We start from the raw sequence: 11,625 nt of genomic DNA, 5'->3' as shown, positions 1-11,625 counted from the left end.
CAATTGATTAATTAACGGAGGAATTTTTATCTAGCGTCGTTGCTTATACTGCCTGATATATGACATTCCATTGGTCATTTTGCAGGTTAACACATTTTTTGTTTCAAGATGTCCATCGCGGAATCACTATCGCAAGAGCTTTCAAAGAAGCTTAGCATAGGCTCAGTCCATAGTAAATCACAGGAAGCTGGTTCTAGAGAGGAGTATGTGCAAAGTCGCATTAATCGCGCGATACACATACACGACCTAACTAAACACACAATACGCCAGGCGTGGATATTCTTGAACAATGCTACTAAATATGACTTCAACGATCATAAGCAGGATGGCAGTGAGTTCCCTGAGGCTACTGCTTACTACAAGTATGCCAAATTCTCTTCCATAGTATACCTCTATAACTTCTCTGTTGGCATCTGTCTTTGTGATGTCGTGAAATACGACTGGACAGGGCAACCTAAAAAAGGAATTGGCAAAAGCAATGGCAAAATTAAGCCTGAGCCCTTTGCAGTGGTAATTTTATGTATAGCGGTGCTTCCAACTTACCGGGGAGTCAACCTGTCTAGAAAGCTTTACGACCATACCATGAATAAAGCTATCGAGGCCCGTTTTCACAAGATATTTGCACTTGCAGATGCGGAAACGGAGGGATTCTATAATAAACTCGGCTTCACTAAAACCGATTATGAACCTCTTGACCAATCTGAACTCAAGGTGAAGCTCAATGGAACTCCATGTCAATTCACCGTAATGGAGTACACAATTAACCAAGGCCAATAAAAACATTTTCTAATGTAGTTAATGCTTACGTATAGCAATTTTATAATCGTGTTTGCCATATAGACGTTACTTTCTTGCCAGATTAGTTAAGGGGTTACAGCAAATATATATTTGTGCCATTAGTAAAAGCATCTTATGTGAATTCCAATGGATCTGACACATTATATACGAACTGCAGTACATAAATTACAGTGACCATGGAATGCACGTTCTAGTGTAACAACATACGGAACCAGTATGTACTACATTAGGGTTACTATTTTTGTTGGCTAGTGGGCCATTACATTTTGAACGAATGCTTGCAGTGATGGGTTCTGCTGGAATCGCTCATATGCGACCTGAATTGAATATAATACCGAAAGGCCAACCTACCGGGTCCTTCTGCAGATAGTCCTTCGCCCAAGACTTTAGATAGTTAGGCTTTAAAGTATTACGTCCAAGCTTGCACAAAAAGATGGAGCCGCAGTAAGCGTAATGCTTGTATAAAGCACGCCAATGTGTATGCCCGAGTAAGTACCGAGGATTACCTAAAGGGAATGCATCAAACAAACATATACTTACCCACGATGAACAGGTTTCTACAAGCTCGGGTAATGGCCACATTGATACGGCGCCGATCGGCAATAAACGATACATCAACTACATCACGGATATCAGGCACTGCTTTACCTGACTCCACCTCTTTGACATAGGATTCAGTCATTGCACTGAATTTCTTTAACTTCTTGGGGTCATGAGGCTCCTGATCTATAGTGAGTATGTTAGGAGGCGTGAAATCCTGCAACCCTTTTTTCATGGGTTTCTGCCCATCGGCATAGCTCGTGCGTACGGCGCTGAAAATTACAATTTCCTTTTCCATACCCTGGAAACCATCAACTGAACTAACATCAAATAGCAGTTTGGGGTAAGATATCCCCGGTAATATGGAGTCCTTATCAACGGAAGGTACCACTAACTGCGGGTGGCGCCGGGCTATAGTCTCTTTAAGCAGGGCCACCTGTGCTGAATACGTAGTTATTACAGCCACCCTTTGCTCGAGTGACGATAACTCGAACCCCGGCTCTGCTGCGAGCACGTCCAATATCAGCTCTAGCAGCTGGCATACCAACTCAGCTTCCATCTCGTTCATGTACGAGGTTTCATTCTTCATCTGCAGTGAGTCTATAGCGTAAAACACTGCCGGCCTGAGTAACGGGAATTCGCGCCAATCAGATTTCTGGCGCTCGTAGACACTCGGGGCGTCCTTCAGTTGGTTGCGGTAGAAGTACATCGAGGGAAACCTGCTTATAAGCGGGTCCATGCGATATTGAATATCCAATAGATTAACGGGGTAGCCACACATCTGCAGCCTCTGGAACAATGATCTATCGTACTTTAACGATACGGCGACATTGGAGCATACTGTGGCCGATAGCTGGCAAGGATCACCTACCAGTATAACCCGACGACAGCCTATGCTCAAGGCAATCAAGGTGGACAGCTCAACTGCCTGGGTCGCCTCGTCGATAATCAAAGTGTCGAACATATTGCGATGTACAAACAGCTCCGGTGAACCACAAGCTGATAGGGTGGAGCATATGATATCACTGTCGTTCAAAGTCTCCCTAGTTAGCCGATGTCTAGCGTGGTACTTCGTTTTATTGTATATTCGCCCGTATAGCTTATATCCCAAAGCATCAACTTTACTCTTTAGGCTGTATTGCTTAAGGTCGTCATGGAAGTTCGGGCCTATACGAGTGACATTGGGGTTATAACGTTCGCCCTCGGCGTTGAATATACCGCCGGTAACAGGCCTAACAAGCCGACGCACTATTTCGTCAATCGCTGCATTAGACGGTGCGCATATCAGTATCCTGCGCTTACTTTGGCGCATGGTAGGTACAACAATGGTCTCCACAGCAGTGCTTGTGCTGGGCTTCATACATGCATAGGAATCATACCGGTGCACTCCGGCTTCCATGTGCGCCTCAGTTAGATTCAATTCGTCAAAAGCCACCTCCAAGGGCTCACTCTGCCTCGCATCTGTTGTGAACCACGGGCAACGTGACACGGCGTTAGCAGCATTGTGTTCATATATGGGCCCACTAACAGCATTACAACTTGGCGGTAACATGTCGTGCTCCAGGATAGCGCTAATCAAACCTATAATGGTGGTAGTCTTACCAGTACCCGGCGGACCCTGGATAAGGGTTATGCCATTACTAGTCAAACTGTTGCGAATGGAGCGCAGCTGCGCATCGTTGTAAGCCGCCTCTAGGCTTCTTTTCAGCTTCTCCGGTATGCTTACACCCTCGAGGTAACACGTCTTATCGTCCCCGATGGAATCACTCATAACGGGACCTGAGTACTTACCCAGCATCTTGTTGACCAGCGGCATGCTTTTCATCTGGCACAAGGCGCGGAACTCACGCATCGAGGTAGCGAATGAGCATAGCTTCGACACGTACCAGGACTCTGCAGTTGTGGGCTCCTCTATACTTGCAGAACCCATTATAATGTTGGAGGTGTTCTCGAGCAAATACTGCATGGTCTCCATGCGGGCAATACTGCGCATGTCAAAGGTAGCCATATTGCAGAAATCAGGAGGGCGTATAAGAATCTTGAGGGTGCATTGGTTCTTGCTGACACTGGTCACAAACCCAATGGAATGCTTAAGCGTGTCCTGGTACAATGGGTGGTCCGCTGGCACCGAAACAAACAGTGGTACATCGTCCCAATCAGAGGTATCTACGCTTTCCTGTATAGTGGGCATTCCAGAGTCAGGGACTACATCATGACCAACTCCACCAATGTAGAGCAATACGAGGTCGCCAGGAATGAATGGAAACCCAGTTTTCCCATAAAAATTGACGAGCGCAAAATTGTCTATCAATTGGTATCTTACCTGAAGTATATTATTAGCTATCGGGAAACATTAGAATGACATTGGTTAAAACAATCATAATGCAGTTTCAAAGCAGAATCATATGCTGCATATAAACGAAGGTACATACAAATGTAATTGAACGAATAAGACGCAAGCGCTTACAAAGCATTATACCACAAATAAACGATGGTACAAAGGTAATTAAACAAATCAGACCCAAGTAGATATAAAAACAACACATTGAAACTATATATAGCAAATAGAATCTAGCATTGATGTTACCATACCTTGTAAACACGTAGAGGGTAGCCCATACTCATGTACTTGCTGCTTGCAAGCATCTGAAGGCACTCAGTCATGTACAAGGGGAAAAAGCATCTGTGGTATTTCGCCAGGTCGTCAATAAAGCTTGGAAGCTCTTCCAAGGGGCGATGCCAACGAATACGCTTCTGGACATCAGACAAATTACCAGACACATCTCGAGGAAGGTCACAGTAAAAATCCACAGACAGTATCCGCTGTAGCAGCTGGTCACCAGAGCAGAAAAACTCCACACCCTCACTAGTAGCCATCGTATCTATATTATACCACGATGAATACTGCTCTAGGCCATATTGAATGTATGGAAAATTGTATTCAAAATAGACCGCAGTACTCCATGTCGCATATTGGCGAGCAAGAGTAATCTATATATAGTGAAATGTAGCCAGTCGTGCTTAATTTAAAATATTATATAAATGAATGGATACTACAATTCTAAAATAACGACAACATGCAGATTCGTTGCCGTAGTGGTATCGTCATGAGTCCCCAAATTTTACATTCCATATCACAAACTAAAAGGAAATCAATCCTATAGATAAGGTGTGTATTATATAAATTAACCATGTCATAAGACACTGGATAACTTAGTATAAACATATGTACAGTTACACACTTGTATAGGAAGTATATACAAAATGAACGATGAGGAGAGCCCTGTATGTTGCTATAAACGGAAGAAGGCACTTGAAAAGATGCTGGAATGGTACTATAAGGTAGGGTTTGACATAATGTGTAACACTTTACAGGATCCTCGGGGATACACATACGGTCCCGTTGATACATTTCGAGTGGTGTACTTCATTTACTCGAATTATTTCGAGGAGACCACGCCATTCGCGCCATGTAGTCACGGACGCATGACGCAGTCGGGGTTCCAAAGGCTTAAAATGGTAATGTTGTTTCCATGTCTCCTATACCCTTCATAGCATCTACCCTTACTACAAAAGGACTTCCTAGACAACTGTGACGAGGTGTTTGCATGCTCGCATTACATGGACCGCTTAGTCCAGGGTCCTGAAACTACGGATACCTCAATTCCATGCTTACCCGTGTCGCCCAGACGTAGTACGTCATCAAATGTAATACATATCCCGGGTTTGGGGAGCAATATCGAGCCAAAGAGCTCTGTGGAAGCTGTAAACGCATCGGATAATCGCTCCTATATGCACAGGTCACGATCTCAGAGTCCGGGGTACCATCGGAGTAAATCGTCAAGTGCGGTGACCATCAGGACCATGACGCCAGACTACCCCTATCCTAGCTCAGAGGGAGAGGGTCAAGAAGACGTCATTTACCACTCCATAACACCTGCACTGCACCAGTTGAGCATTGCTACCATGGAGGCGCCAAATAGCGACAATTACAGCAGGAACTATGAGAGTGCATATTCAGACGAGCATGTATCAACGGTACATGAACAGCTTCATGCCGATGTAGCCATACCCGTAAGGCTGACTTCTATGCCAGCAGAGTCGTCCAATAACGGCATGCTATCAGAGGAGCACGTGATATTGCGAGATTATCAAACCGCAGTATCGTTCGATAAGGACTTCCCTACGCTCAACTTTACACATTCCTACGCCACACCGGATGCAACGCCAGTGGATAATAAAGAAGAATCAGTACAGATCTTCCTCCTTGACCCCAAGTCATCGGGTAGCGATGAAAGCGCTGACATACCGGATGTAACCAAGGGTTTGCCCACGTCTACCTACTATACCATGAACGACAGTGATATCGATTCAAAGATTAATGAATCACAGCAACCAGTTGGAAATGATACCAGCAATACAGAAATACCATCAAAATCAGAGGGCAATAGTCTGTTCCAATTGAGTCGGGATGACACTTATCAGGATGTAGCGAACTATTCCATCGATGCGGCACGCGACCATTCGCTGGGATATGTAGTACGCAACCATGTCAATAACCGAGACAATATAATGCCTGACGGAGGATACACTACAGAAGAAGCCTCAATTGACCATCTAGAGCTAATACGTCGTAAGGCAGTATCCATGACAGGAGCCCAAAACAAACACAATAGGATTATGCTAAACAATCGTAGTGCGGATAATGTTGGCTGCAACGCGGAGAAAAACATCCACCATGGGAATTACAATTTAATGCATATATCACAAAACAGTTTAGGCGACTTGGATCAGCAGCCATATATACCTGGCAGCAACCTAGACGAACACAATATATTCCAAACGGATGTTCCCGCGGGGCATAACGTGGTACGAAACGTAAAGGAATACCCAAGGCTGATGACGCCATTGCCAGTACCTAAAAGACATACAAATTTTGAACGGACGTCCCAACATACCGCTACGTTTCCATTGTCTATAGATGAGACACCCATTAAATCGGCATCGTATGATCCCGTTAACGATCGTAATTACTACCAAACTACACTGACACCAATTGCATTACCCACCCCCAAGATGTCCGATGTGAATGCAAACCCGTTATCGTCGCTACGAAGACAAATATTAAAAGCTGAACCGATGAACATCTATGAGCACCCAGGTGATACGCAGTTGAATAGATGGCAATCACACCACCCGGGGGCACCCAATGACCTGGAGAGTAATACCCAATTTGTAAAACAAAACAGATGGCACTCTGATGCCGAAGGCGTACTCCTTCAACCACACTATAAACCAGGACTACAATCGTCAATGGGAATACCAACCAGGGCTAAAATAACTACGCAACTGTATAGTAATTCAAGCACAAACATCGCAGATGAACAGAGCAATAATGCAATGCTACAGGCACAACAGATGCTGATCAAGCAACGTCTGCAAAGTAATCTCAGGGAGACGCAAGCGCACCTATCCAGGATTGCATCCAGGAAGGTAAGCCACCTGTTTAGCTCATCACAGGGCGATCTCTATGTATCACAACAAAGACACTCCACGTAAAACATTAGGTATGATCACGTTCATAACGGAATATAGCAGTTATATATATCCCTCTACATCGGTATAATAGTTCCATGTAAAACTAGATCTAGCAATCACAGGAGTTCATGTACTAACGTGATATACCATAGGCAGAGAACTATATGACACATGGGATGCTATAGTCCATGTTAAGGGTATGCATATACACTTGTAAAACTATGTTCATTCAACCCATGGATATGGTCTGCCAGTTGCTGAACAAACAAAAAATTTATTGTTGTTGAATGTATACTATATAATCAAGGCGATTAGCCTCTAATTAAATGTCGACCAACTGGCGCATGCCCGAAGTAACCTCGTCAATAATCGTCCTGAAAGCCTCCTCAAACTCTTCCTGGGGGAGTAACGGGTCCATAAACTTAAGACCAGTGATTTTGTTGATAGTTGCCCTCATGGTGTTGTAAATAGTACCCCAACCCAACTTGTTACCGCGTTTGCCAGATTCCGCAATAGCCTTCAGGCACTCGTTGTGGAAGGTAACTATGCAATTCAGCATACCCGCAGTTTTGTACAACGGGCACTTGTAATCGTAGTCAGTAAACGAGTTCTGTTGGAGGAAGTCCTCACGAATTATCTTGGCCACCTCAAGCGTCACCTTCTGATCCTCAGATAGCGAGTCCCTACCAACAAGCTGCACAATCTCCAGGAGCTCACCCTCCTTGTGAAGCACATTCTTAAGTACCTTGACACAAGGGATGAATTCTGGGCAGTTCTCCTCAAAGAAAGGCTCTAACTGCTTCTCGTACTTAGAGAATGAAGTGGTCCAGTTAACCGAAGGGAAGTGCTTACGCTGCGCCAGCTTTTTATCAAGACCCCAAAACACCTGGACAATGGACATTGTTGACGAAGTGACGGGACATGAGAAATCACCACCTGGTGGAGATACAGCACCAACAATGGTAACTGAACCTTCACGAAGTGGTGTTCCAATACACTCAGCTGTACCAGCACGCTCATAGAACGCCGAAAGCCTAGAAGCAAGGTAGGCGGGATAACCTGAATCAGCAGGCATCTCAGCTAAACGACCTGATATCTCACGCAAAGCCTCAGCCCAACGACTGGTGGAATCAGCCATCACACAAGCGTTGTATCCCATATCCCTGAAGTATTCACATAGGGTAATGCCAGTGTAGATACTAGCCTCCCTGGCGGCCACTGGCATGTTTGAAGTATTGGCCACCAAGCAAGTGCGTTTCATAATGCTCACTTCCTTGCCATCAACCTTGGTCTTCAGTTCAGGGAACTCTTTAAGCACCTCCGCAATCTCGTTCCCACGCTCTCCACATCCCACATAGACAGTAACGTCAGTATTAGCGTACTTAGCCAGGGCCTGGAGTGATATATAACCGCCGCACGAAAACTTACGTGAGATATACACGTTTTACCACAACCGAAGGCACCGGGAACAGCACAAGTACCACCCATAACAGCTGGGAAAAAAGCATCCAATACACGCTGACCCGTTAGTAACGGCTTCGTTGAAGGGATCTTCTTGACAAACGGCCTTGCCTGACGTACAGGCCAGACGTGATACATCTTGCATACCTTCTCCTCACCAAGGTAGTCAAGCTTTAGTAGTGGTTCCTCAATAGTGTACTGCCCAGCAGGAGCAGCGAACGTAACCTTTCCACTCACATTTGGCGGTATCATTATGTGGTGTTTAGAGAAAATGTCATTCTCACGAACAGTACCAAAAATATCACCACCGGTCACCATGGAACCAACAGTAATACTAGGATTTGGCGTGTATTCCCACAGCTTTGTGCGATCGAGCGATGCCATATTCACACCAATAGGGACCGCATACTGCTGATATGTCTCGTAAATCTTGTTCAGTGGGCGCTGAGTACCATCGAAAACAGTATCGAGAACACCAGGACCAAGCTCCACAGAAAGCGGCATACCAGTGTTCTTCACAGGATCACCAACACGCAACCCAGCTGTATTATGTTAGTCAACGTATTAGGCAAAAAACATAAAAGCAACATTGAATCAACCAGCACCGTGCATGAATACACGTTATGCGCTAACCCAGGAAGGATGTATATCTAACACATAGACCCATACTATGTAATGACCATGCAATAGATAAGGTCTAGTACATAGAAGCCCAAATGGTATAAAATAGAATCAAGATGAACAGCAGATATTCCTAACTGGATATATATACCGGAACAAATGAGATACCCAAAACCAATGAATACAAACAAAACTTACAGGTGTCCTCGTAGACTTGGATATATACGGAATTCCCATCGATCCTAATGATCTCTCCACAAATCTCACGTTTACCCACACGAACAAGCTCGAACATTTTAGTCCCAGGCATGTTCTCAGCGATGACCACTGTAAATTATTATCCTCATGCAATTAAACATAATTCCATAGACATGTGCAATCTTGGCAACCAATATGTAGAACTAAGACTTACAGGGACCGGACACCTTGTAAATAGTACCGCACGAAGTGTTTTCCATTTTGCCAAATCTAAGACAAATGAACAGTGGACGGAGATACTGCCACAGGTAAGGTCGACATCCGAATCGTAACCAAAGATGAGGTATGTTGGGGTAAAGTGAATGTATACACCAAGAAGACGAAATAAACTGTATTTCTATTGTGCATTATTTGGGATTTGTATTTACAATTTTAATTTGCTAGTGATTAGAACGTAATGTAATCTCGCTTTAGATGGAGCTGCCTATGTTACGCTCCTACACACGAATGTTATATATATTGAATACCGGAAGGTACATATTTTTAATATTAGCAACTATAAGTTAATAGCTACTTAACAAAACCAAATAATTAAATTGCTATAACAACAACCTTCCACTTAACGGATGCATTAATGCACGCAATATATAATCACTTAAGTCACAATATAGGTTACGTTAAGAACATTGTAAAATGTGTGGATCACCATGTCTCTCAAAATATATATAATTATATTTTAACAGTTTTCGTACAGGATCTGGCGCGTCATGTCTAGGGTTGACATGGTTTATCATATTATATACGTAGCGTCATCAAAGTGTTTACACTTACATCTTTGATCGACACATATAATAATGTAATCAATGCACGCCAGATCCATATGCTCGTTTTAGTCATCATTGCCTAGTTTCAGGATTACACATGCTGTACATCTAAGTAGCCACCTAAGCGTTTTTCTCCAGCACACAATGGTAGATGACGCTCCTTTGGAAACAGTTCGTAGGACTAAGGCAGTAGCGATCAAGGTACTAGATGTTAAAGATCGCCGCGCCTTGTCTGAAGGTATGCTTCCTCAGGAAGCTGCCAAATCTGAAGGATGGCTCAAATCTGACCTGGTTTCCGGGTTTTGGAGAAAGTCAGATCAGGGTTCCCGGAAGTCATCCCCCAGCGAACTTTCGGTGAAAAGTAGGCGTAATATCGATCGTTTCAAAACTGTTTTCCATGGAGTTGACTGGTTCAAGTCGAGAAATACAGATGATTCAGACCAGGAGACAGAGGTGACTGACGATAATGAGTCTAGTACCTATACTGCAGCACTGTACAACAAGCTATCATCCATGTTTGACGGTTTCAAGGGAATGATGTACACCAACTGGAAGATAACCAGGACATTCGGAACTAACACCGCTTCAGCCATAAGCTCTATGGCTAACGGAGTGCCGAACATATCGCAACGCTTTAGCTGGAATATGGAAAGCTTTCTGAGGAGTAATAGCGCCTCTGAACGATTTATCGCTTTTATCCCGTCATTTTCATCGCAGAAATCAGGCTATACTTTCAGCGATGCTTTTATCCCAAACCATGGTACCTTTGTAGATTGCTTTGCACTATTTATCGAGGACCCGCCAAAGGAACAGAAGTCTCCAGACCCCGTGGACGCACAATCAGTAATCGACGTTGGAAACAACCTGCGTTGTGAAATTGTTAGCAAAGCTTCACAACGGGTATTATCGGAACATGGACCTTACCAATGTGTATTTGAGGAGAATATTAACACTGAAACAGAAGCTAAACCACTAAAAGAGTTTATTGAAGACATGCCCGTACACAATGGACGCTTGCGTTTCTTCCAGGCAATTAAATCATTACGTAAACCGAGTGATAAAAATATAGATAATCAGGACGTTCCCTCCCAAAGTATGGGCTCTAAGGATCACGTGGAATCCATGTCACACTACTCACCTACATCCTATATCAAAAACAGAGTAGCCATGTTTAGCGAGTACCTATCGAAGCGTTCCGAGGAAGCACCGGGCCCCAAGACATTACGTAGTTATTTTGCTAATCTACGTTCTAGGCGCGGTAATGAGGAATCTGAAGATAATGACGAATCGAAGTTCGACGATAATGCACACTACCGTATGCAGGAACATACGATGATACATACGGGTCATTGGGATGAGTTCCAATATGACAATATCGAGATTGTCCTTAGGGACGATAACAACGACTCAGTTATACAGCTCCCGTATGGATGTGCTGTTATGTGACAAGTTACGATATACGAACTTATATTGTATCATAGCAATACAGGGTACCAGAACTAGAGTGTGATCCTGTATTTTTTTGTACAAATATGCTATATATTATCATAACGCGTAAATTTTATATCTTAATTTATATTTTCATTATAGAGCTGCTAACTGTCATACAAAGTGCTGCACTAGATTGTCAACATTTCAAGATGAC

At 43.8% G+C, this 11,625-nt stretch overlaps 5 protein-coding genes across 5 annotated transcripts; 3 read left to right on the top strand and 2 right to left on the bottom strand.

Moving 5' to 3' along the window:
• The first annotated feature begins 16 nt into the window (after positions 1–16).
• On the top strand, positions 17–802 carry BBOV_III008180 (Acetyltransferase (GNAT) family protein). The gene has a single exon (XM_001611896.2). It carries the CDS (start codon positions 109–111, stop codon positions 775–777), a length of 669 nt encoding a protein of 222 aa, XP_001611946.1. The 5' UTR covers positions 17–108; the 3' UTR covers positions 778–802.
• Positions 803–1,026: 224 nt separating this feature from the next.
• On the bottom strand, positions 1,027–4,279 carry BBOV_III008170 (AAA domain family protein). The gene is made up of 4 exons (XM_001611895.2): positions 3,931–4,279; positions 1,339–3,661; positions 1,150–1,304; positions 1,027–1,115 (listed from the first exon to the last, which is right to left on the bottom strand). Exons 1-4 carry the CDS (start codon positions 4,213–4,215, stop codon positions 1,047–1,049), a joined length of 2,832 nt encoding a protein of 943 aa, XP_001611945.1. The 5' UTR covers positions 4,216–4,279; the 3' UTR covers positions 1,027–1,046.
• Positions 4,280–4,567: 288 nt separating this feature from the next.
• On the top strand, positions 4,568–6,922 carry BBOV_III008160 (uncharacterized protein). The gene is made up of 3 exons (XM_001611894.2): positions 4,568–4,680; positions 4,714–4,857; positions 4,894–6,922. Exons 1-3 carry the CDS (start codon positions 4,603–4,605, stop codon positions 6,895–6,897), a joined length of 2,226 nt encoding a protein of 741 aa, XP_001611944.1. The 5' UTR covers positions 4,568–4,602; the 3' UTR covers positions 6,898–6,922.
• A 210-nt stretch (positions 6,923–7,132) lies between these two features.
• Positions 7,133–9,484, bottom strand: BBOV_III008150 (putative vacuolar ATP synthase catalytic subunit A). The gene is made up of 4 exons (XM_001611893.1): positions 9,371–9,484; positions 9,157–9,285; positions 8,305–8,879; positions 7,133–8,269 (listed from the first exon to the last, which is right to left on the bottom strand). The coding sequence occupies exons 1-4, from the start codon at positions 9,414–9,416 to the stop codon at positions 7,199–7,201; spliced, it is 1,821 nt and encodes a 606-aa protein (XP_001611943.1). The 5' UTR covers positions 9,417–9,484; the 3' UTR covers positions 7,133–7,198.
• Positions 9,485–9,872: 388 nt separating this feature from the next.
• Positions 9,873–11,513, top strand: BBOV_III008140 (uncharacterized protein). Its single transcript, XM_001611892.2, has one exon. It carries the CDS (start codon positions 10,125–10,127, stop codon positions 11,424–11,426), a length of 1,302 nt encoding a protein of 433 aa, XP_001611942.1. The 5' UTR covers positions 9,873–10,124; the 3' UTR covers positions 11,427–11,513.
• The last annotated feature ends 112 nt before the right edge of the window (positions 11,514–11,625 follow it).

This window comes from Babesia bovis, chromosome 3, assembly GCF_000165395.2.
Source record: "Babesia bovis T2Bo chromosome 3, whole genome shotgun sequence".
NCBI lineage: Eukaryota > Apicomplexa > Aconoidasida > Piroplasmida > Babesiidae > Babesia > Babesia bovis.
The sequence above is the reverse complement of the archived record's forward strand: the minus strand, read 5'-3'. Positions and strand labels throughout refer to the sequence as shown.